General features: G+C 33.1%; 3 protein-coding genes across 3 annotated transcripts; 1 reads left to right on the top strand and 2 right to left on the bottom strand.

Annotated features, from left to right (window-relative positions):
• The first annotated feature begins 1,641 nt into the window (after window positions 1-1,641).
• LOC21409197 lies at window positions 1,642-6,059 on the top strand. Its single transcript, XM_024162527.1, has 8 exons — window positions 1,642-2,114; window positions 3,564-3,644; window positions 3,731-3,790; window positions 4,326-4,369; window positions 4,958-5,000; window positions 5,126-5,197; window positions 5,284-5,385; window positions 5,488-6,059. The coding sequence occupies exons 1-8, from the start codon at window positions 1,728-1,730 to the stop codon at window positions 5,605-5,607; spliced, it is 909 nt and encodes a 302-aa protein (XP_024018295.1). The 5' UTR covers window positions 1,642-1,727; the 3' UTR covers window positions 5,608-6,059.
• Window positions 6,060-6,629: 570 nt separating this feature from the next.
• On the bottom strand, window positions 6,630-13,530 carry LOC21409196 (choline/ethanolaminephosphotransferase 1). The gene is made up of 21 exons (XM_024162471.1): window positions 13,159-13,530; window positions 12,863-12,920; window positions 12,288-12,490; window positions 11,331-11,340; window positions 11,167-11,217; window positions 10,588-10,665; window positions 10,356-10,431; window positions 10,226-10,248; window positions 10,014-10,114; window positions 9,675-9,769; window positions 9,458-9,526; window positions 9,191-9,260; window positions 8,931-8,994; window positions 8,816-8,856; window positions 8,627-8,711; window positions 8,032-8,094; window positions 7,834-7,892; window positions 7,667-7,719; window positions 7,343-7,415; window positions 7,096-7,140; window positions 6,630-6,967 (listed from the first exon to the last, which is right to left on the bottom strand). The coding sequence occupies exons 3-20, from the start codon at window positions 12,422-12,424 to the stop codon at window positions 7,119-7,121; spliced, it is 1,170 nt and encodes a 389-aa protein (XP_024018239.1). The 5' UTR covers window positions 12,425-12,490; window positions 12,863-12,920; window positions 13,159-13,530; the 3' UTR covers window positions 6,630-6,967; window positions 7,096-7,118.
• Window positions 13,531-16,982: 3,452 nt separating this feature from the next.
• LOC21409194 (protein STRICTOSIDINE SYNTHASE-LIKE 10) lies at window positions 16,983-24,221 on the bottom strand. Its single transcript, XM_024162552.1, has 3 exons — window positions 23,950-24,221; window positions 20,939-21,208; window positions 16,983-17,532 (listed from the first exon to the last, which is right to left on the bottom strand). Exons 1-3 carry the CDS (start codon window positions 24,219-24,221, stop codon window positions 17,001-17,003), a joined length of 1,074 nt encoding a protein of 357 aa, XP_024018320.1. The 3' UTR covers window positions 16,983-17,000.
• Between the last annotated feature and the right edge of the window lie 380 nt (window positions 24,222-24,601).

Raw genomic sequence — 24,601 nt, 5'->3', positions numbered from 1 at the left:
ACCCTAAGCCTAACCCTAACCCATGTTGGCCACCCTTTCCCAGCAGAACCTATCGTAACATATTAAAATTGAAATTAGTAAAGTATTTAATAGTAAATACAATATTTACTATATTCAAACTTATAATTACTACATTATTTTCAAGTATATATAGTATTTGCCATATTCAATCTTCTAACTATTAAGGTATTTATAGGTAAATACATTATTTACCAAATTAAGAATTGGATACAGTGAAGTATTTACTAGTAAATACAATATTTATCATATTCAAACTCGAATTCAATGAAGTATTTACTAATAAATACAATAGTCAACATATCAAAAATTGGATTCAGTGAAGTATGGTAATACAATATTTACCATATCGGCAACAGTAAATACTATATTTACCCAGAAGTTCGAATGCCTACGTCGACAACGGTAAATACTGTATTTACATCGAAATACTAAATTATTTTCAATCTTGTGAAAATCTGAAAAAATCCATAGAATTACAAAAATTTATGCAAATTAACTAATATTAAAAATTGATCCCAAAAATCCCTAAATCTCTTTGAAATCAAAATAAAAAACCCTAATCCCCAAATCAACCCCAAATCAGCCCCTTTCCTAAACTATAAGCCTTGCTAGCCACCCTTTCCCAGCATAACCCACCCCAACCGACCACGCCTCTGCTCACCCCTCGCTGCCGACCATGGTAGATAGAAAAAACCACCGCTACGGTGAACCAAAAATTGCTGCTGCAACATCCAACAAAAGAAAAACCAAAACCTACAAAAGAAACCAACAAAACCAAAAAAAATCATTGGTGTCGTGACACGAGCGCAGTAGCGGCGGGAGCGTCCGGAGAACACGGCGAGATCACTGAATCTCCGTCGCGACGTCATGAATCTCTATCGAATCTGGTTCAAGGAGCCAACGAGATCAGAGATTGACATCTTTAGCTGCTTCAGAGGGGATCTGATCAGAGGTTCATGATCTGGTTGGAGGTCCTTACTGCCGTAGGAGATCTCGGAGGCGGTTGTTCGTGCATGTTTGAAGATTTGGTCGTTGGCGTTCGCTGAAGCAGATCGCTAGAATGGAGCTCGTATATGCACTTCTAAGGCGAGGTGCTCGCCAGCGTTCGCCTAAGAGATATTCGAGAATAGAGCTTCGATTTGCTGAAGCAGACAACAAAGAACCAAAAGGAGATATCGGAGTCGGAGTCAGTCACCGAAGCAGATTGACGAATCTGCACTTCTGAGGCGAGGTGAGGAGAAATAGATTAGGAGGAGATAGAGAGATGAGGAGAAGCTGGAGAGAGATCGAGGAAAGAAGGGCCTGTTTATTTCGCTGATTCGAGTTTGTAATTTAAGTTAATATGTGATTTTATGTGAGAGCTTTTTACTGTAGCAAAAAGTTAGATGTGACTGTTTCTGAGAACTTTTTACTGTAGCAAAACTCAAATTCTAAACTCAAATCGGTGAAGTGAACGAGACCTATGTACAGAGAAACCCTACAATTAATGATAAAATTGGAAATTTACTAATTAGTTTAAAAGAGAAAATACAGATATGCTATAATTTACTAACTTTAAAAAAAATACTATTTATTTCAAATATGTTATTAAATATGTTATACTGTGTATTTTCCCAAAAATCACGTTATCTCCCGCTCTGGATTGTCTGGTATAGTTAGGTGAAAATGATCTCTTTGTTCTTCTGAGTCTCAAAAAACTCCACTCCATGATTCCTCTGCAAATCCATCAACCACACCACCACCAAATCCATTTTTTCTCCTCTTCCCGAATTACACCTCTCCCTTTCTTTCTCTCTCCGGTCCGCCGCACAACCGGGTTCCCCGCCGAACCGAACCGGCTCCGCCCTTCGCTTCCCCAAATCCCATGGTCTTCTTCCAGACCCATTTTCAGACTTGCTAGGGTTTCGGAAATTGAGCCCTCCATTTTTTGCAATGGAGGAGGAGGAGAAGAAGGAGGAGGAGAGGACGAGTCTTCGGAGGACTTGTCGCCGAAAGGCGCGGTGTATCGGAAGACGCTGGCGTTGGTGGAGTGCTCCATGTCCGCTGCCCTCACTGGATTGGTGTATTTCTTGAGCAATTCTCTCGCGATTGAGGTTGGTTTTTCGGATGTCAAAAATGGTCTTTTTCGCTTTAAGCGTTAATGGTGCCAAGTGATTGTTCAATTGTGCTTTCTGCTACTTTTCTTTCATAGCGTTAGAGTGTTCTTTGAGAAATTGTTCTGCAATTGTGTCCTTTTTCAATTTAACTAATAGAACCAAGTGATTGGTTTGAATATCCTTTCTGCCAATTTTCCTAGCCTTATTTTGTGTGTGTGTGTGTGTGTGTGTGTGTGTGTGTGTTTTTTTTTTTTTTTTTTTTTTTTTTTTAAAGCAATTTTATAGGAATTGTGGTCGGTTGTTGTGAACTGAAAAATGGGTTCGTTTCATGTTGGCTAATGGAACCAAATGTTTCTTTATAATTTTAGTTTTACTCTTGGATGCTACTTTTCCTTTTGTTATTGTTTTTGTTTTTTTGTTTTTTGTTTTTTTTTTGAGCAATTCTGTCGAATTGAGGCTGGTTTTTGTGAATCGAAAATCGGTTATTTTCCATTTATCTAATAGAACCAAGTGATTCTATGTTTAATTGTTCTTTATGTGTAATATGGTGCTTCCTTCTGTGCGTTGGTGTATTTTTTGAGGAACTTTGTCGAAATGAGGTTGGTTGTTGTGAACTGACAATTGGTTCTTTCCTTGTTAGCAAATGGAATCAAATGTTTCTTTTGAATTATCTTTAGTATTCTATTTTTGTTTAATTTTTGAGCGATTCTCTAGGAATTGAGGTCGGTTGTTTTGAGTTTTAAAAATGGATTCTTTCCACATAAGCTAATAGTACTAAATGATTTCTTTGAATTGTCTTTTGCTGTGTAGTATGGTGCTTGCAGCTGTTTTTCCCAGCGGTAGTGTATTTTTTGAGCAATTCTCTCGCAATTGTGGTTTGTCAAAACGAAAATGGGTTCTTTTTAAAACTAAATGATTGTTTTGAATTCTCCTTTTGCTGTTGTATGTTTATTTCTGCTACTTTTTTCTAGCATTGGTGATTGGTGTACTCTTTTGAGTAGACTCTGGGAACTGAGGTTGGTTATTCTGAATTGAAAAATGGATTCTTTTCATATGAACTAATAGAAGCAAGATGACGCTTTCTGCTAATTTTACTAGCGAGAGACAGTGGCTTCCGTATTTATTTATATTTATGTTAATAAAGATAGTGAATAGTGTATAAAAATTTCTTCTTTTTTATTTCTATGGAAAAGGAAAAAAAAATAAAAAAAAAAGCACTTGGTATTCTAGGTACTCTTTCGGCAGTTCTTTTGTGCTCTTATAGGAGAGAAAAATTTAAAATGAAAATTTTGTTCTACGTTGTAAGAGCTACTTGGTTTCAAACGTCTAATTGCTATGACTTGCTTTTCTTTGCCAACTAATCACGATCAGTTGCTTACTTGGCTTGTTAAGTAAACTATTTTATTGTGGCTAATTATATAAAGTTCTTTATTTGGTTTTCTGCAGAATTATTTTGGCTGTTTCTTCTCACTGCCAATAGTGATCTCCTCAATGAGATGGGGGATTCCGGCCGGAAGAAAAACTATGGTTTTTCACCATCCATAACTTACCATTGTCAGAGATTTAATCTTGTGCAAATTTCTACTTACCACTACAATGTTTTGTCTTGATAGGTAGCCACAACTATGCTATTACTTGTCTTGTCTGGTCCAGTAAAAGCATTAACATATCTGGTGAGTCTGCTTTCATATTCTGTGTAGCAGTTATTTGTTTACCTGCTTTAATGAGTAAGTTTCAAATAGGAGGTTTTTCTTTTTTTTTTTCCATGTTCAGATTGAGTTGTTTCTACGTTCCATGAAATCTTTCTCGAGTAATACGACCTAATTGCATCAAAATAACCTCCGTCCTCTCACTCTCCTGAACTTGTTTTTGGTGAGTTGCTAACAATCTTTAATTTGGATCTGATTTCTGCTTCGTGTTGAGTTTTTAGAGTGTGAAGCAAAGTTCTACTTTAATTGTAATATGAAGCTTTCACCTTTTTCATTGGATTATTATTTGGTCAATAGACTTGAGGTCACAAAGCATTTATACAATTGTGGTACGGTGCGGTATCTTTGTTGACAAATAAGTTTGGTGAAGCAAGTTGTATTAGTTTGTTGGAATGGGCAGTAATCTAAATATTTTGCCCCTCTTAATAGTCCATACAAATTTTTTGCGTTGCTAATCATATGATCTGAAGAACTTGCTTCATGGCTATCTCTTCTGCAGCTAAAGCATGGTTTAGTTGGTTTCACCATGGGCGCTTTGTGGAGGTATGTGATGACTGATGTTTGTGAATATAGGGCATTTCTTCAGTAGACAAAATGCAAACCTTGCAATAAAACTTTTTGAACTTGGAAACCCTTGTACTAAAATAATAAGTATTCTTCGTGGGTATTTTTATGTTGTGCCTTGTGTGTATGCTTTTAGAATAACCTGTTTTTTTAATAATTATTCTTCATACCAAAAAGCATTACAAGGAGTAGTTGCAGCCTAGGCTGCTGTACCACCAATGGCGAGGTCTAGAGTTTGAATCCCACACCCCTAATTCAAAAAATAAAAAATAAAAAAGAGGAACTCTAATACCATCAAATTATTTCATTCTAGCTTAGCATAGTCAAGGGGATCAAATTAATTCTAGCTTAGCATAGACAAGTGGATCAAATTAGTTTAAGGTTTGAAATGAGAGGTTAGACTGCTCCTTTAATATCCATTTTTAGTTCTTGAATTTTCAATTAATTCTAATGTCCTTGTAAACCAATCTTCATTCTCCCATTGTTGAATTAGTTGAAATGAGGCAGTAGTTTTTTTTTTTTATAATAATTTCTTTCTTCTTTTTTTCCCATCTTACATCTTCTCAGGTCGGGAGCAAATTGGGAGCTCTCAATTTTCTTGTGCACAATTGTAGTGTTTGATCCCTTCTGCCTCAAATTCTTTACAGCTGTTTGAAGCTAATTGTGTTTATTATTTATTTCCAACCAAAAAAGAAAGGGAAGAAAAAAAAGACTGACATGTGTTTACACGTACAGGTTCGAGCGTTGGGTGCTGTAGGGTATGTCTTGATATCTTCATTCCTGATAAGAGAAAACATACTTGCTTTGGTAATTAATATTCTTTGACCGGACTTTTTGCTTGACAATGACTGTACCAGGAATTCATTTTGAGTTATTTATGTGCTTGCTTGCAGATCACAATAAACATACATGCTTCTTTAACATTCTTGTTCACCGCATCCGGAGTTTACATAATTCCGTCAATGGAAGTGATTTATACCATCTTCGGTGTTCTGGTATTTCCAACTAACTACTCAACCTCCCCAATTCCCAGTCGCTCCCTTTTTCTTCTGTCGTTTCATTGAAGCTTTTGCACTTAAAACAACTTCACTTGACAGGTTTTACTAAATTGTGGATCCTTCGTCTTCTTGTTGCATCTATTGTATTCTGTGTTCCTTACAAGGCTTGGGATGAGGGCTTCGTTGAGAATGCCAAAGTGGCTGGAGAAGGCTATATAGTAGCAGCTTAGAACAAGAAGCTAGTAAATTATTTGTATTGTAAGCCTGCAAAGAAGCACATTATTCTTTCGGGATGAAGCCGTCTTTGATCACATTCATCCTCAATCATATTCCGATTCTGTGAGATTCCTGTTCTTTATCAATGTCCATTGTTAATTCGCATCTTCAAATCTTCAAAGTACGAGAAGAACAAAGATGCCTATCAGCCTATCAGGTATTTATGCTTCCCAAGTTCAGTGTGGAAAGGAACTGAGGCTGCCTGTAGAAAAAGTATCTTGTTAACTTTCAGCTTTCTTTCTTCTACTTCCATCCTTTTCTTTCTTTTTCTTTTTCTTTTTTTTTTTTTTTTTAAGCTTCGGGGGTTTAACACTTCGTACTCATTTATCTTGTTTGGGGTCAAAGCATCTTGTTGTGAGATCACTTTTGTACAATTATATTTCAAGGAAAAATAATAAAAGCACCTTGATTTCTATTATGGATAATAATATGCAAACTCTTACAATACCGCATGAAAGTTTGCTAGTAGAGAAGAATTTGAGGTGAAAAACGCATTGGTAAATATCAAGCAATTTTTCAAGTAGAAAAGGTGATTCCAACTTGTCATGATTAAATTGTTGCAAGTAAATGGTTATTAATTCAGCAACTTAAATGACTACTAAGCATGATATGTTAAAGGGTACAAACCTTTAATTTTCATGCGTACGCAGATAATCCATCCAATATTTTGATATATTCTTTTTCTTAAGAGACCTTTTCAAGATGGTAAAATTCATTGTTACACAAGCGAATTATCGCAAATTGCCGATGAACAAACACGCAAAATCAAACTTGAACCATCTATACTTCTAGGATTAAAAAAGGTTTATTATGAAAGTACACAAGTATAAATCTACATTGTGCTAGCTTAACTTTTACAATGAAGAAACCAAAAGTGAAACCTTCTAATAAGGTACAGAAACAAACGGTATTCCAATTCACATGAACAAGCCTAAACGGTTGATGATTCCAAAGTACATATAGTGTGCCTCACAAAATTTTTTGTATATTAAAGACAATATTTTGAACCAAAACTAAGACAAGTATGAATGCTAGATTACTTTCTGGTACCTTCCGACCTCAAAAAACCAACTGCAAGCCCCAATTTTGTCCAACATCAATATCCAAAAACATCAGCAGTACTAATGATGCATAAATAAAAAAGAACATACCTAAATAACCTATTCTATTCCGAAATTCAACAATAAATAATTTATCTATTACAGAAGTGAATGATTCAGTTGGACTTGAACATCATCGGATCAAGTCACAACTGTCATCGTTCTTTGCTTGCCCTGAAAAGCTCCATCGTTCTTCGCTTGCCCTGGATTGGGCAAAGAGGAAACAAAAAGTGTCAAATTTCAATTGCAAACATAGATCAATGATACTAGCTACATCTACAAGCACACCACGAACTTCAAGAGACATCAGATGAACATGAGAAGAACATACCAAAAAGGAAAGATCGACAGATTTCAAGCTTCTTTTCTAGTTATCCTGTCATTTAAGAAAGGAAAATAGTTAGGAAAAAGACCCCACGTAAAGAAAGAATAATTCTGCAGAGGGGCGTCAAAACTCGATTGTAAGAGAAGTCTACTGCTAAACAGGTTACAATCTTAAGGCAAGTTTACATCCTTGATTTTGATCAAGTCTGATGCTGGCTGCTAAGAGTGTCTTGAATGTAATACTATATTCTTACCTGAAGCAATAAATTCCCAAGGCTGTTGTGATTTCATGAATTACTGATGTGGCAAAGTGCAAATAGAGAGCAACTGAGTTTCATCAAATGAATACTTTGTTAGGGAAAAGTAAATAAGTCATAACATAAAACATGATCAACAAGGATCTAATCACTCTTGTCAGCTGAAAACTACACAGAAACTATAATCCGAAAAGATGCAGCAGCAACAAATCCTGTTACATCTTGTGGAAATAACAGTGTGAAATTGCAAATCGGATAAGGAGATGAAAAACCCGCCTTTAAAAATTGGCTTGTTTGAAATACGCATAACAAACACCGTACCTGTGAATACGCAGAAACCAAGAACAACCACGCTCTCATCAACTAAAGGAACTCTGCAAGAAAAGAAAAGGGCAGAAATTTATAAATGGGTGAATATCTTGGTCATAAAGAATTAGTTAGATGCACAAAATTATAGCATCCAGAAAGTAAAACCATATACAACATACCCATCATTCAATCTAGCCGTGAGTGCATTTGCAATAGCAAATGGGAGATACAATAATGACTGCAAAAAGTACTTGCTAAAGTTAGGAAGTAGCTCATATTCTTTTCCAAATTATTTAACGTTTATAGAAACCAAAAAAGTCAGATCTTATAATGATAAACAAACAATTTCTAAAAGTTGGGTTGAAAATGTGACATACCATGCACATTCCAGTTTTCAAACCCTTTGGTTCATCACAAAGATGAGCCAGAATCAATCTTCCCTGCAAAATAAATTTTTCCTTCAGTGAAAATGAGATGACAAATGGCCAGTTTGGTAGTGCTATAGATTTTAGAAAAATTGCTGTTAGCTGTGGTAAAAAAAAAAACAGCTGTTATAAAAAACAGCTGAATGTTTGGTAAACTGTAATTATACAAGTATTGATTCTAGGGGTATTATGAAAGTTTCATTAATTGTACTTCAAGGTGATTGCCACACAATCTAAAAACTAAAGTTAGTTGCCTTTGGGCTGCTTTTGATTTTGACTGTAAATTCTTTAAAAATTCTTTAAGAATCACTTTTTATGGTTTTTACCAAACACAAATTGCAGTTGTGGATGGCTAGAGAATTGATTTTGGGCTCCAAGAATACCAAACATACCAAAAAACTGATCCCCCAAAATTATCTTCAAGAAAAAGAAAACAACGATAGCATATTATTGAAGGCCACATAATTTGAGCAGTAGTCCAGAAGAAATCTGATCATAAAGGTAAAAAGACGATCAAGTTAGAAAGAAAGAAACATAGATGCCTGACCACAAGGAATCCAAAAGCGAGTCCAGTTCCCACTACGATCAAATGTGGATAATTCGCTATGATATCAGATGGAGACAAATAATCCCTACATGCGTACAACAGGAAATCAACACACGAAAATATCTTGCACACAACTAAAAGTCAAATATCCAATAAGGAAAACAAAATGCACGAGGTTTGAGATACTACCAAGTAAGCACTCCGCCTAGAAGTACAGCAAAAGGATAAAGCTGGAAGAAAGCCCAATCATGTCAGTTTAGCATAAAAAGTTACGAGACAAGAGAACATAATAATAATAAATTACCATTGCCAGTGCCAGTAGCATGCTTCCTTTTCTAGCCTGAACAACCTTATAAACATTGTGCACACTGCATTGATTAATGAGAAACGTTAAGTTCAACTTGAACTTTGATAATTGATGGTAATAAACTGATAAAGTTTTACACATATATAAGACTGACACAGAATATTGCAATCAAGGTTCCAAAATATAGTTAAGTAAGATGCCACATGTCACAACAATGTCTCAAATTTCAACCATCTAAGGTACTAAGAGATACGTACTTGAATGCGACCGTCGGTATAACAGCAAACACTATCATTAGAAACAACACGACCTTGTGTGTTTGGATTTCTGATGTAAAAAAAAAAAACCGGAGAGAGCATGTTAAAACCCTCTGCACAGAGGAAGTTCCTTATGTAATCACCATAAGGGGGAAAAGACAGAGAAGTTGAAGACTTGAAGTATCACAAGTAACAAGTTCAAGTAGAAAATTTCATACGATTTGTTCAGTAAAATGTTTGGGGTCATCAACATAAAGATAGTCCTACCGTTGAAAAACGGGACCCAACTTAAAAAGGGCACAGACTTCCCAAATTGTTGAGCCCACCATTCAGCACCTGGAAAATAAATATGGCTTTCAATTTCAATAGACAGACATTGTACAGGTAAAAAAAAAAAAAGAAATAGAAAAGAGGACAAGAATATAAGTCTTAGATAAGCATTAAACTACAAGTTCATGAAAGCTCGCCAAGAGTTGGACCTTACCCACAATAGCTGTGAAGAAATGGACTACATATATCAGCATGAGACCCTCTGTAGGTCCATTAATAGCCGGAAGAATAAGGGTATTGGTGAAATAACTGGATAAAAAAAAAATAATAATAATCCTTGATAACTGTCAACAAAGCTCCACTAATAGAGAAAATGACAACGTTTTCCAAAAAATAAGATAAGGATACAAGTCCTTGCATGACTATTTCCTCTTTCAAAAAAGTAGAGAAAAGAAACGGAAGATAACTTCCAAAAAAAGTCAAGCATGCATAATAGTTGGAGCTTGGATAATTAGACTTTATTGCCTCATAGAGTCCAGATTAAACAACTTACTGTTCCCATGTTGCACCATAAAATGGAACAGCTGAAATCACCCAGAACCAGAAAGTGTCTCTTCCACACATAGCAGTGCTCCCAAAAGCAATTGACTCAAACTGAATTCATAAACAGAAAGGATACATCAGTGAGCAGACCATAAATAAGATCACGTTCATTCTCCAAAGCTACATAATGTCAAGCAATGAAAAAGAGTCAAAGACACATACCGCGCATGCAAGAGCATCACACCCTGCAACATATTAAGAAAGAATGAATAAAATGAATCAACATCATTATTGAGCACTTATGGTATAAGGAGAGTGAACAAAAGAGTGAAATACATTGTAAAAGAAGTACCGTGGTCAAAAAGTTCCCCCAATGGACTCGAAGAATTTGTCCGTCTTGCTTGCTTTCCGTCAACAGCATCAAAGGTCTAGCATTTGAAACATTAAAAAGGAACCATCACATACATATAATATTTCGTGTGTGTGTGTGTACTTGAATCAGTTTAAGGAACGTTGTTTTGACATAATCAAGAAATTTTGCTTGCAAGCCAGGAAGAGACATGCTTGAATAAATTTCATCACACCTGATATAAGAAAAGTAGTAATCCATGAGCAAAATGAACCCACCATGGAGGAGGTGAATCCAACTGAGGCGAATAAATCTGAACACAAAAAATAAGCCTATGCATCAATGAAATTAAAGGGAGTAAGAGGCACACTGAGATCTCTTCTAATTTAAGCCACGAGAAGAAGAAGGAAAAAAAAAGAAAAAAAAAAAGGAAAAAGAGCCTTCCTGAAACTTCTAAATAGCTAGAAATCTGTTTTGCGTACAATACAGTACTGTGCATATATAGAGAAAAAGTTTGCTGCTAATCCTAACTAAATCCACTGTTCCAAGAACAGATCTATCAATGAACTAATATTCCCGTGGGGAAAAGAAATGTCCCTTGATTGTATCAAGGACTAAGACAAGACTTTAGGGTACCAAGAGGAACTCGCATTAAAGTTTTTCCCTGATCCCAGTCTCAAGGATACTGGAAAATACAGAGTAGAACGAGGAATTAGAGAATAAGCATGAACAGCAGTAAGATAAGGATCAAATTGCAAAAGAAAAGCCTAAGATATAGAACTAAAAACATGGTGATAGAGAAAATTCCACTTACAACGCCAAGCAGTGCAGATGTGACTAAAAACATGAATCCTGTAAGTGTTATCTGTCAAAAAGTAAAGCATAACTCAACAGAGAAGAGGTTAGCACAATTGCAGTCAAACGAAAAATTTACAAAATAAAGCAAGAATATTAAAAGAAAAGGACATGGTACCCTACCATGTTTGGGCTGAAGAAGAGACCGGAATCCAAATTCCAAACACGCATATTGACCAAAGAGGGGAAAAAGTTAGCACATCTGATGAACAGATAAATACTAAACGCACAAAAAAAAAAGCAACTCATCCACTAAGTATAAGTTAGAAACTCTGGATAAATGTTAAAACATATTCTTATTCTTTGTTTTTTTCCTGAATATAAAATAGACAGTGATGTAGGTGTTCAATATGTTAAATAGACAACCGCATTTTCAGATACATAGCAAGTGCATAATTATATTACCTTAATTATAAACTACAAAAGCTCGTTGATTTAGGACAAACAAAATGCAAAATCCTATATCCCAATACAAAAAAGTTGCCCACTATATCTAATTCAAACGAAAGTATTAAGGAAAGCTAACATTGTTCCACATCCAGAACTTACTAATATAATACGGAAACTTCTTCACCATTCTGATAGCATCACCAACTTAGGTATAATACCAAGTTTTCAATTGGTAGTGAAAATTTTGATTGAATTCGGAGAAACAAACATTACAAAACTTGGAGCAGTGAACTCAAAATCACAAAAATTTTGATTGAATTTGGAGAAACAAACATTACAAAACTTGGAGCAGTGAACTCAAAATCACAACCTTTTTCGTCAATTTAAATCCGTAATCGATCAAGGTGATGTTACTGGTATCAAATTGCTTAATGTTACTGTTCCATTCGTTCATCATGGCATACAACATCAACAACTTCGAGTAAGTAGCCAAATAAAAAAGTATCAAGTTCTAATCTCAATTCCATTACAACAAAACTTATCTAATCCAACGCCATAAAGCATTAAGGGTTTTTGAACGGTTAAAACACATAATTAAGCAAACAGTTAAACATAAAAAGTGTGATATCCTAGAGAATAAAAAATTAGGATCAGGAAAGCAACAAAGACCGCGATAGTTGAAGAACTTACGGCATCCAAAGGGGAAAGAAATTGACAAAGCGACTCCAAAAAGGCTGCAAGATATATTTGGCTGCATATGAATGATCCACACCACTGTACTTGTATCTGTGCAGAGCAGCCACACCATGTGCTCCAACATAACCCATTTGTCTTTTTCCAAAATTATAACTCTCAAACTTTCAAACACAACCCAAATCAAGTCTCAATATGACCTGTTAAAAAATAAGCAATGAAAATAACTTGTCGTGAAAACTAAAAAGAATTTGCACAAAACCCATTTGAAATACATGCTTCAACAGTCACCTATTACCATAATAACCAACTTATAGATATAAACGATGTGATTCAACTAGTTGTCGCATATGGGTAATGCTTAAAAAACGTTAAAAACAATAAAAGATAGAAAAAAAGGCAAAAACTCGAAACTAAATACGGAAGATAAATACAAGAATCGCATACTCTAAATAAATCAAACAGATTGAAGATTGAAGCTTCAAAACTTTGTTCTTTAGATCTAACACCGAATGAGGCTTATAGAGCAGAAATGAGATTTGAATGTGAAAATCGCAAGAAAAAGACGTTACCAATGCGGGCGTCCCCGAAAAAAAGCTCGTAGAATGAAGATCAAAGATGGAGAGGAAGCTGAGAAGGGAGAGAAAAGCAGAGAGATTATTTATATAAACAACAAATTGATCCCAAAAAAAAATGACACGGATAGGTCTTTAAACTTTCAAGTTTGTGACGATTTGGCCCCAATCTAATTTTATTAGCAAAAATCACTCTAAAATAAATTTTATTAGCCGTAACAACCCTAGCCCTTAAAATTCTGTTAAGAGTTTAGACGTAACTGTCATTTGCCGTTGGGGAGGCGGGGGCTTACCGGAGGCGCTTTGCCAGCGGAGGATGTTGCCGGAAATTGGGGGCTCGTGGGGTTGGATTGTGGCGGTGGGAGCGGAGTTCGTGGCGGCGTGCGGTGGTGCAGAGTGGCTGCCCACCCGGTGTGGTGCTGGCAACGTTGTTATGTAACTTTGCTGTCTTTTTTTTTTTTTTTTTTCCCTTTTTTAAGGCATTTATGGTTTTGGTTCAATGATGACTCTTTCCATGTAAACTTTAATGAAATTTTAGGATGAGGACTGAACGGTCTATAAAATTTGATTCATGGAAAGTTTAGCTAATGAAATTACTTTGGGCTAATATGGCGTTGAATGGGCGCGAAAGCAGAGGATTTTTGCAAATTGTGCGTGTCGGAAGGGGAGCAAATAGCAATATATCGAGCTCAGAACGAAGGTTCTGTTCCCTGTGGTCGAGTGTAGCATATCAACTCTTTAACCCAGCCTCGACTAGCCGAGTGATCAAAATGAATTGGTACGGCGAAAAAGTGCTCATCTTTTTTTCTTTTTTTTTTTTTTTTTTTGGCAGAGCCAAAAAAAAGTACTCATCTGGTAATCCAGTGATGATAATACAGCCAAAAAAAAAAAAGTTGTAAAATTGGGCCTTTTTAAAATAAAAAGGTCCTCAATAGTCTGGCACTGTCGTTAAATTTTTTTTTTAAAAGGGTTAAATTTCCATTATAAATTCAGTTAGTATTGTATGTTTTATTTTACATAATGTTAATGTGATCGATAGAAAACAGATGATATACAAATATAAATTTCCTTATAAGTTGAGCCCAAAAAATAATATCGATATATAAATATACATATATATATGCTTTATTTCTTGAAAAGTGATTATTAGTTTAAGTACTTGTATACATTTTTGGTTATATGATATTAATTAAGTTAAGTTCAAATTATTATCAACCTCATTAGACATTTTTATACAAAGTGATTCCAAAATTATAATGTGACTTCAAAGTTCAAACTATGATTAATCGTTACATAATTATATAAGGGATAAAATCATTTTAGTATCCTCTTTTATAATGAAACATCTTGTTGGTACACTATATTTTTTATAATATTAAAAAGATAGCTTCACTTTTAAAAAAAAATGTATTTTTACTACTCTAAGATCGATTTTTAGAAAATATAATGTTTAAACTGTACTTTTCATTAATTAAATAAAAATTAATAACTTTAAATAGATACTAACAAAAAATATTTTCTCAAAATATTTTAACTTATTTTAATTTTTTTAATCTTTTAATTTTCAAACGTTTTAAAGTATTTTTAAAACTCTTTTAAAAATTATTAGTTTATTGTTAATTAGTGAGAATAATTAAATGGACATTTTATATTTAAAAAAAATCAGTTTTAGGATACAAAATCTTTAAGAAAAGTAAAAATACTATTTTAATATTATTAAAAGTATAAAGTGGGAGATGTTTCGCAATAATGGAGAATTTATTGCATAAAATCTCTTGATTTAGTGGCACCGAGAGATTTAGTTGAGGTGGAGTTTTAATAAGGAGTTGCAGGTTCAATCTCGTGTTGTATAAAAAAATGATTTTATCCCATTATATAATTTAGGGGTGTGCAAACCAACCAAACCACTAATTTAAGTGAAATGTAAACAAAACCAATTATAAATTGGTTTAGAAATTTCCAACCCAAACCAATTAAGAGAAATAATCCAAACCAAACCAAACTGATTGTAATTGGTTTGGTTTGATTTTTCTAATTGGTTTGAACTAATATTTTACAAGGTTTTCGCAACTCTCAACCGTAACTAGAGGAGTGGAGAATGAAAGGAGAGAAGAGGAGCGGAGAAAGCTTGAGGGTAGACCAAGAAGACAGTGTTAGTACTATATATATAAGTTATGGTAGAAACTTTTAGAGTATGAACCATTTAATTTTTGAATAAACGAGTTTTCTAAATACAAGTAAGTTATAGATACATGAAATATATATAATTTTAGAAAAATTATATAGATAGAAATTGATTTGGTGTGGTTTGATTTTTTTAAGACTAAAACACAAACCAAACCAATTTAATTAGTTTTTTAAAAATTTAAAATAGACCAAATCAATTATTAATTAGTTTAATTTAGTTGTCTTTTGATTTGGTTTAATTAGTAGGTTTGAATGATTTGTTGCACACTCATAATATAATTATCTTGCCGTAATACAACTTACCAATGTTTCTCATATTTTCGGCCGTCTATGTTTACTTTATAGAAAGTAGCTACTTTTCATAGATAAAGATGCCTCCGTGTATACTTTAATTTATCACACACGAAAAGGAAATCCAAATTTGTATGATAATTCGAAAATTGTTTTTCAATTTGATCTATAGAAAAAAATAAATAAAATAAATAATAAATAATAAATAAGGAATAAAGGTATCTTTTTTTGGCTATGGAAGCATATATCCGCACATTATGCTTATCCCAACATCCTATCGTAAACACCAAGAATATATTTACAAAATTATTACCTCTTACTACTTATCTCTCTTGAATAATTTTATAGATCGACATTTTAACTTTATTTCCCTCCATTACAGGATTCTTTATGTTTCCACTTTTATTGGGTTTGGAATATATGGTCTTAGCTCTTAGGTTATTCTTTATTGTTGAAATTATGATACTTTAGATTTTATGTTGTATAAGATAAGATATAAGATATAAGAAAAGATAATGTGCATCAGTGTATATATGATAGTGTTCGCTGCTGATTAGATTGTAAGAACGTTTACGTGGTAAGTTGGGTTCCCACATTTTATATAAACAAAAATATGTTAATACGAAAATTCATATACAATAAGTGGAGATTTTGCAATGGGGTGCTCCAATCGGGTCAAAAATCGTAACCATAGAATTTAAATTTAACTGTACATTTTTAAACGATTAAAGTAAATTATGTATCGACTGATAATAAGATACCCAACATAAATACAATATTTAATAATAAGAATAATGCTAGGGATACCAGCTTAAATTTTAACTTGTGTATATTAATGTGAGTTGTCATTGAGTGTTTAAAATAATGTCACATCAATTAATAATAAGAAATTATATTTACCAATAAAAAATGACAATTCACATACTACATCAGTTGGTACACAAAAATTAAAATTTGAATTGGTGTTCCTAACATTATTTTTACTGATAAATACAAATTTATCAATAAATATTGTACGATTTAAATCTTCTGCTCTAGGAAAATGACCCGTAGAAGTAGGGATCACATCCTATTGTAGAATCTCTCATCTATTATTAACATGTTATATACAATTTACTTACATTATTATTTATTATATACATGATAACTTTTGAATATGTAAACTTATTAATTTTGACTTCATCCACCATTTTTCTTTATTTATAACCCATACATGAATCTTCGTAAAAATTAAAAAGAATAATACATGTACTAAGATGGCATAAATTATTAAAATATAAAACTCTTTTTTAATTATTAAAATATTAATTTATCGATAAATTAATAATCTCGTTAAAATAATATTTTCTTTTAGTCCCAACAATATTAATTTATAGAGGTTTTATTGTATCTTAGAAGAGGAAAGAAATAAAACAAATAAAAAAGTGTATATATATAAAAACATTAATTAGTTATATGAATTTCAAACATATATCGTATTCACATGTATACAAATTAGCAAAAAGAAATTTCCAACAAAACAAAAATGTAAAAAGAGAGAGAAAAGGGCACAGGGAGTAATTAGAGAAAATATCTTCCAAATAAAAAGAAAATAATAGATGCATACATTACTTTGCCATGCATGCAAATTATACGCCAAACTCATAATCTCAATTACTTAATCAATTTGATGCATGACACCAACATAAGGCTTCACAGCCGAACCTAACCACATAATTCCACCGCGCTCTTCAACTTCGCTGACTGACTCGAGCTCGCTTCCGCCTCCGCCGTCCACTGCCCCCACAGCGTTTCCGTCACCGTCAAACTTGACGGCAACAGGATCTCCTATCCACGAGGGCATCGTAACTTGGTCACGAAATTTCTTGTGGACCAACTTTTTTATTACTGCTCTCCCAGTGTTGAGCGCTACCCAAAACTCACCGTTTTGGTTCCTCTTGATGTTGTCCGGAGACCTTCCCAGCTGAGCGAAGACTTCTGAGGTCTGAGCTTTTGGCCCTCTAAGCCAGACCCTGAAGATTCTCATTGTCGTTGATTCGGCAAAGAGGAGGAAAGAGTTGTCGTTGCTTAGGGCCACACCGTCGGGGAAGGCCAAGCCTCTGACGAGGACTGTCGTTTTCTTCGTATGTGGGTCGTATTGAATTAATCTTCCTGTTCTGTCTCCAGTGAGGACTGATAATAACCATACCCTGTGAGAAAAGCGCGAGAGGATATCACAATAGTTAATTGGAAGATTAATTCTTAAACGGTTACATCTATGAGTATTCACATTAAAAATTTGTAACTCTTATCCAAAACTGCTCCTACTCACATATCTAAACCATCAAAAAACTAATCCAATCATTAAAACAAAAGTTTCCTACCAATGAGATAAGGAAGTTGTTCCTTATACAAAAGTTTCCTTTTTTTTTTTTTTTAAATGATAAATGATAAGAGGCCACATTTAGCACGTCAAGGTTCCAAGGTACGCATTCCACTTAATTCCACTTAAGTTATTTTAAGAAGCCAGCATCCCACAAGATCCACACCAAATAATCTACTCAATTTTATAAAAAATAAAAAAAAGTTATAAAAAAGAATGAAAAAAAAGATTGCTATTTTCTATCTAGGGCGGATTTTGTCCTGGTAGAAAATACCTATCAGTGCCATTTCTGAATGCCAAATTTTATTTAAATGAATCAGATTTAAAACAGTAAAGGCATCCATATATATGATGAAATTCAATTAAAGGGTGCAGATAAGCTTGTTAGAAATAATATTTCTATCGGTAGGGTTTCTATCACATAATCTCTCATGAATCTTCTTGCGAGATATTGCTGTTGTCATCACGAATGCCAAACTTCGAATTTTCCATTCTAATATTCCTTATTTTTTATTAGACTAGGGATGACACGACAATAAATCTACCACTAAGATGTACAAAATACGTACATATGCATACACTATTCATAGAAAATAATTCATTTCTAGAAGTAGAAAAGTTTGAAATCTTTGAATGAGATTTTTTACATTCTTGGATACCTGTAATGATCAATAAATTACTGATCATGACATTTCAGCAACAACAAAAAATTGTGGTATTATAAGAAGTATAGCGACACTGAGACAACCAAGCCTACATGCATAGAAGCTAGACCTTAGATATTCCCTACCGCCATTTATGCCAATTAATTAACATACCTAGACCTTAGATATTCCCTACCGCCATTTATGCCAATTAATTGACATACTCTGATCAAAACCTGGGCATTCAAGAGAAAATGATCTTTCGTTTCAGCATCAGCGTCAATTGGCATGGCTTGCTATTTGATATATAGTGTATATATATATATATACACACGTAATTAAATACATACATACATACATATAAATATATATTTATATTGCCTTCCTTCAAACGACGATATACAATTGTGGCCAGCGGCGGAGGCAAGTGGGGGCACGTGCCCCACGGAAGTTATGTATAAATTTTTTTTTAATATAATTTTTAAAAAATACTATTTTTATTTGTATTTTTTTTTATTTTGTCCCCACACAAATTGAATTAAAAACTCTTTATTTATTTGTTCTCTCTCTTCTTTGCTTTTCTTCTCGTCTTTTCTCAACAAGCAATGTTTGCTTAAGGACTGGAGGACTGTTGCTGGCCCACTCACTACGCCTACTACTACTTAGGCTTGTCTTCTCTTCCTTTATTTATTTTGTGCTTTGTGCCCACTTCTTTTACCAAAAAGTTCAAGAGTTTTCTCTCTGTTTTTTTTAAAGATCCATGGACATTTGAGGTTTTGTCTGTAACTCATAAAAACTTTGTAGATATGGTGTATTTTGTCCTTTACTACGTTTACGTACAAGCTTTGTAGATTCATGTTTGTGGTAATGGTTTGTCTACTTTATAAATTATAACCTAGAATTTTATTTTTTATAATAAATTAATTTAGTTTCTATTTCCTAATGATTAATTAAAGATTTTAATTATTGATATTTGGTACAAATTATTTGATTAAGTAGAACTTGAATTTGTGTGTGGGTTAGTTTTTATATTCTTTGTATCGTTTCAATGAAGTAAATACTGAATTGCTTCTCTATATGGTGTGTTTGTCTCCCATTGATTTATTCTCTTCTTTTGACAAGAAAAGGTTGATTCAACTTGCTGAGTATTATGAAGATGATTTTTCTATAGTAGAACTCATGACACTTGATAATCAACTTGAAACTTATATCATTGATATGTGTTCAGGTAAGGTGTTCATAGAATTGAAAGGCAATAGTGATCTTGCACAAAAAATGGTCGAGACAAGAAAAAATTTGGTACATCCATTGGTTTATTGATTGTTAACTTTAGCACTGATTTTACTTGTTGCTACTGCTACTGTTGAGAGGGTATTTTCTGCTATGAATATTGTGAAGAATCGACTATGCAATCGAATATGAGATTAATGGATGAATGACAGTTTGGTTGTATACATTGAAAAAAAAAAATTGTTGATCATATTAATAATAAAGTTATTATGCAACGCTTTCAAATATGAAAACTCGACGAGCACAATTGTAATATATTTTATAGTTATTAAGAAATAATGTGGTAATATTTTTTATATTTACTGTTATTCTATTTATTTATTGTAAAATATATTTTATGCTCCCACCGAAATTTTATCCTATTCTGCCACTTATTGTTGCATCCTAGCAGTCGTTGGTCAGCATGGAAAATCAAGTGATCAAAACGCCAACGCCGATCAACGGCTCTGATCGATGCATGCACGACTGTCGCCAGCATAATACATGAAAGATGGAAAGCGAAAGTTGTGGCCTACGTCTAATAATGGTGTACGGGAAATTCTGTGATCTAGCTAATTAATGCTGTGTGTGTATAGTGTCGTCCTCTTCCCCAGCTATGGATGGTGCGCCTAAGCAATAACTATATTTCAAGCCCATGTTAGTGTAGCTACCTGACAGCTTCGATGGCCAGTTAACACGATCGGTGCTACACGTACGTAATAATACGCGTGACAACTTACTAAGTGATATATATATATATATATATATATATATATATATTTATATATTCGTGTCTCACTAAGTGATCTTAACGTTTAAATTTCCCCCCTTTCTTTTAACCGCCAGAGTTTCTCGTTTGAAAAATTACCCACTTATTATAATGGATGAACCTCCTAATAATATGGACACACTCTATCTTTACGTCACATGTGAACGCTTTACAAAAGATTAATAATAAGAAACTGGTAGTAAAAATCACCACCATATAAAATGTGGATCTTGCAATATATAATTTATAAATGGGACGCATATTTTGTTAATAATAGTGTTTAATAATGATGATGTCTTAAATATTTTTTTAGTATGGATGGTTACAAAGTTTTTATTTAGTCACGACTCCTTTTACTCTCAAATTAATATTTTTTTTTTTTGGTAGCATATTTATAGCATGGTTTGATGAAAATCTAAATCATCTTAATTCAGATTTCTCTCTTGCTAACATGTTTTATTGAGTCAATCATTATTATATTCGCTATCAAAAAAGGTGCCAACCAAGACATACATGAACAGTACAAGTGATATTAATATATATAATGTTACCTTCTTTGGTATACGGTGCTACTATCTGTAAAATAAACCACTCCTGTTTGGCTGTCGATATCCAAAGCATTTGCAAATCCAAAGGGAATTGCTTCTGCAGATGTTGCAACTTGGTGGGCCACACCTCCACTGGGCCCTACCTTGAGGAGACCAAAGTAAGCATCTGCGATGTAGAGATCACAAGTAATGGGGCTGAACTTCAGACCAAGCGGCCTTCCACAGGTTGGTTCATTATCTGGGTTGGTGGAGCCATCACACAAACTCCTCGGCCTAATCAAACCCAAATATGTATATCAATAAATAATTACCCGCATAATATCATATCTTAAAAAAATAATGTTGGTTTCAACTACTACTGGAGAATTTTTTTTTTCCTAATTAAAAAACAAGATATATAACTGATATCAATTATAGCATCTTATCTAATTTGACACCCGCTAGACGTTCTTCTTATATCAAACCCTCCACTTAAATATTATTTTTTTTAAAAAGAAATTGCATTCAAAAACTAAGAAACATATGATCTGATACAATGTTAATAACCCACCGGAGGGACATACACACCTGAGGCTAAAAAATGAGCACACTTAAAGTTCTAACGGAAGAAACTCCTCTTATCGAGATAGACTTTTAAGCTCTGGAGGGACATATCACCAACTCCCATAAATAGAGGATATCAACAACACGACATAGAAAAAATTCTAACAAAAAATTCAACCTAAAGGCAAAGCAACAAAAATAAAACAATCCAAAAAGAGGAAAAACGCTGTAGTGTACATAAAAAACTTGAAGGGTTGTACAATGCGGTCAAGCGACGAAAAATATATCCTTATACTAAGATCTTATGGGCTTATTTAAAAGGTATACTTAAATTATGATTCTTATTAGTTCAGACTTCTAAATTTTAATTTTTTTGAGAGCAAAACACTGTAGTATAATTAATAATTTGAGTTTGAATATATGAAATAAATGAATCATATAATATATATTTGATAATTGATTATATATATGTGCTATTTTATTGCCATTTATATAGTGTAGTTCTCAAACCAACAACCAAACCCTTTACTATCTCTTTGTGATACGTATATAGACGTATGCGGTATATGTGTACGGTATGCGTACACATATGAATGCCCCGGAATGATTGTATATTATAGTACTAAAAAACAATAAAACTAATAAATACAATCCGTCCTTTTAATTATATTCCTTGTATGTCTCATAATTGATGAGAATAATAGTAATAACATACCAAAACATATAACAATAATTGATATAAACGATTTAACTAAAATGCCAATATGTGTTTGTGTCTAATATGTGTGTGTTAGAGAATTCTGTCTACCGTAGGTGACGGGAAAGTTTTGCTGAAATATTTAATAGATTATTACAGCAAATTCTAAATATTTTGTCTTTTTTGTTTTGTAAAGAGAGCTTAAAAAAGAATGTATATATATATACTGGAGAGATAAATGGAACTTAGAGCATATGTAAGGGAGTTTTTTAAATTTTAGCTAAATTCTAACTTATAAAATGGTTGAAAAACTATTTTAGTTAGTATTTTTTTAGTGAATTATTCCAACCATATTTTCTATTTTAGCTAAATATAGCTTATTTTAATATTTTTTGAGTTTAAAATAAAAATAATTTATTTTTTAACTTTTACTGTGTCAAAACAAAAAATAAAATAATAAAAAGAACAAATAGTTAGCAAATTCTTACTAGCTATATTTAACTAGTGGAAAATACTTTAGCTAAAATAGCTAATAATTGGAGTGGAGAAAAACTAAAAAAAGCTAAATTATGGTTGAAGTTATTTTTACACCCATATAAGTACCGCAGGGGCAGTTAAATGTAATTAAGCGAATAAAACATGCATGCATGAGCAGGATTATATATAATTAATTATCCAATCTATCTCTTGAAATCATTATTAGTAAAACCCCAAAGTAGATCTCTCGCACACACGGTACATAAACTTTAGAATACGATCAAAAAATTAAAAAGAAGAAAAAAAAGGAGAAACTGAAAAATATAATTTTCCATGCATGTCAGGGTCAATTAAGCATCAATTTAGATGTTAGTCCCGTGTCCTTTCCAATGTGGTTATAGTTTATCAAACACTACATGATAAAATACGTGCAAATATAAAAGAAGTGTAAATCATTCTAGAAGATCTAGAGTTTTTTTTTAATAAGTAAAAAATCTATTAAGAAAAAGAAAAAGAAAGGGGGAGAGAGAATGTTCAAGCCTAATTAATTCATAAAAGATTTTGATTATTCTGGAGGTTGCGGAGCTTAAAGTGGATAATGCATGACGGTCAAACATTCATATAACTGCTAAGAAAAAGATGAAGAATTTTGATGTTTAAGATAAATTAGCGGAATTACTTCATTATTTGAGGAAAAAAGAATATGAATAAATATTCTGGAAGACATCATCTAAACTTCGCGCTTAAAATGGGAAATGGTGTTTAAAGTTAAAAATTAATAGTAGGCTTCGTTGGTTTCGCTCGTTCGGGTTGAGAATTTAATTTAAAAATTAAATTCATGCAGAAAATGTTAAATTTATAATTTTGGTGAAAAAAAATACTATAACAAAAACTTAAGTTGTAATTCGAATTAATAAAACACACTAGCTCTTAATTTCTTATAGGTTGCTCCTTTGCACTCTTCTTTTTCTTTATAAGGTTGCTTTTCATTTTCTTTTCACTGACTTTTATCTTTTAGCAGATTAGCAAACATTTTTCTTCTCTCTGTTTTTTTTCCTTAATAAAGTGTTTTGCTTGTTAAAAAAAAAATCATGCATGTAAACAAAAAAAAAAACAAAAAAAAAAAAAACACGATGAAAAGAAAAGAAAAAACCTGAAAATACTTCGCGCATGTAAACACGATCGTACTAAAAGACTTAATATAATTGTCCATATATATATATGTATATATAAGTATAAATATGTATGTATGTGTGTGTGTGTGTATATATATATATATATTATGAGATCATCTTGCCTATTAGGAGAAGTGATGGCAAACTCTTTCCAACCTAGATTTGGTCCTTCCCATTTGAGGATTGTACCGTCTGAAACGCTAGCGTACGGCCCTTTTCCATGGCAATCGAAGGCGAAGCTCTCGGGGCCGTTCACCTTGGGAAGCTCTATTTGGTAGTAGTTTTTAGGGTAAACAAAGGAATTAGCTTCAACTTTCAGCACTGAAAGACTGAAAGTAAGGGCGTTTATGATAAAGAGTAGGGATACAAAGTGGGTCGGAAATGATGGCTTCATGTCTCCAGTCAACAAAAATATGAAAGGATCCTATAACTCTTACAAATATGACTGCAAATCCTTTATATATGATCTAAACTACGCACAGTATCTACATTAAAGAAGTATGTATATAATGCCCCAACTACTACTTCTGGTTACAATAATTAGCAGTTTAATTTCATATTTATATATCACATACTTCGATGATATATATGGTGTATTATTTTATATTAAATTGAATAAGGGAAGAAGTTAATGAAGTTGTCAGATTTTAGTCATGAGTTAGGGAGTTGGTCAGATTGGGGATTATCCAAAGAGGACATATTGCTCAAAATCAGTTGGCCATAAACCTAATAACGCCTTCCATGTGGATGGTCTCTAGTGCTTTTTGGGTTTCC

Source organism: Morus notabilis, unplaced genomic scaffold (genome assembly GCF_000414095.1).
Source record: "Morus notabilis unplaced genomic scaffold, ASM41409v2 Scaffold73, whole genome shotgun sequence".
In the NCBI taxonomy this organism is placed as follows: Eukaryota; Viridiplantae; Streptophyta; class Magnoliopsida; order Rosales; family Moraceae; genus Morus; species Morus notabilis.
The sequence above is the reverse complement of the archived record's forward strand: the minus strand, read 5'-3'. Positions and strand labels throughout refer to the sequence as shown.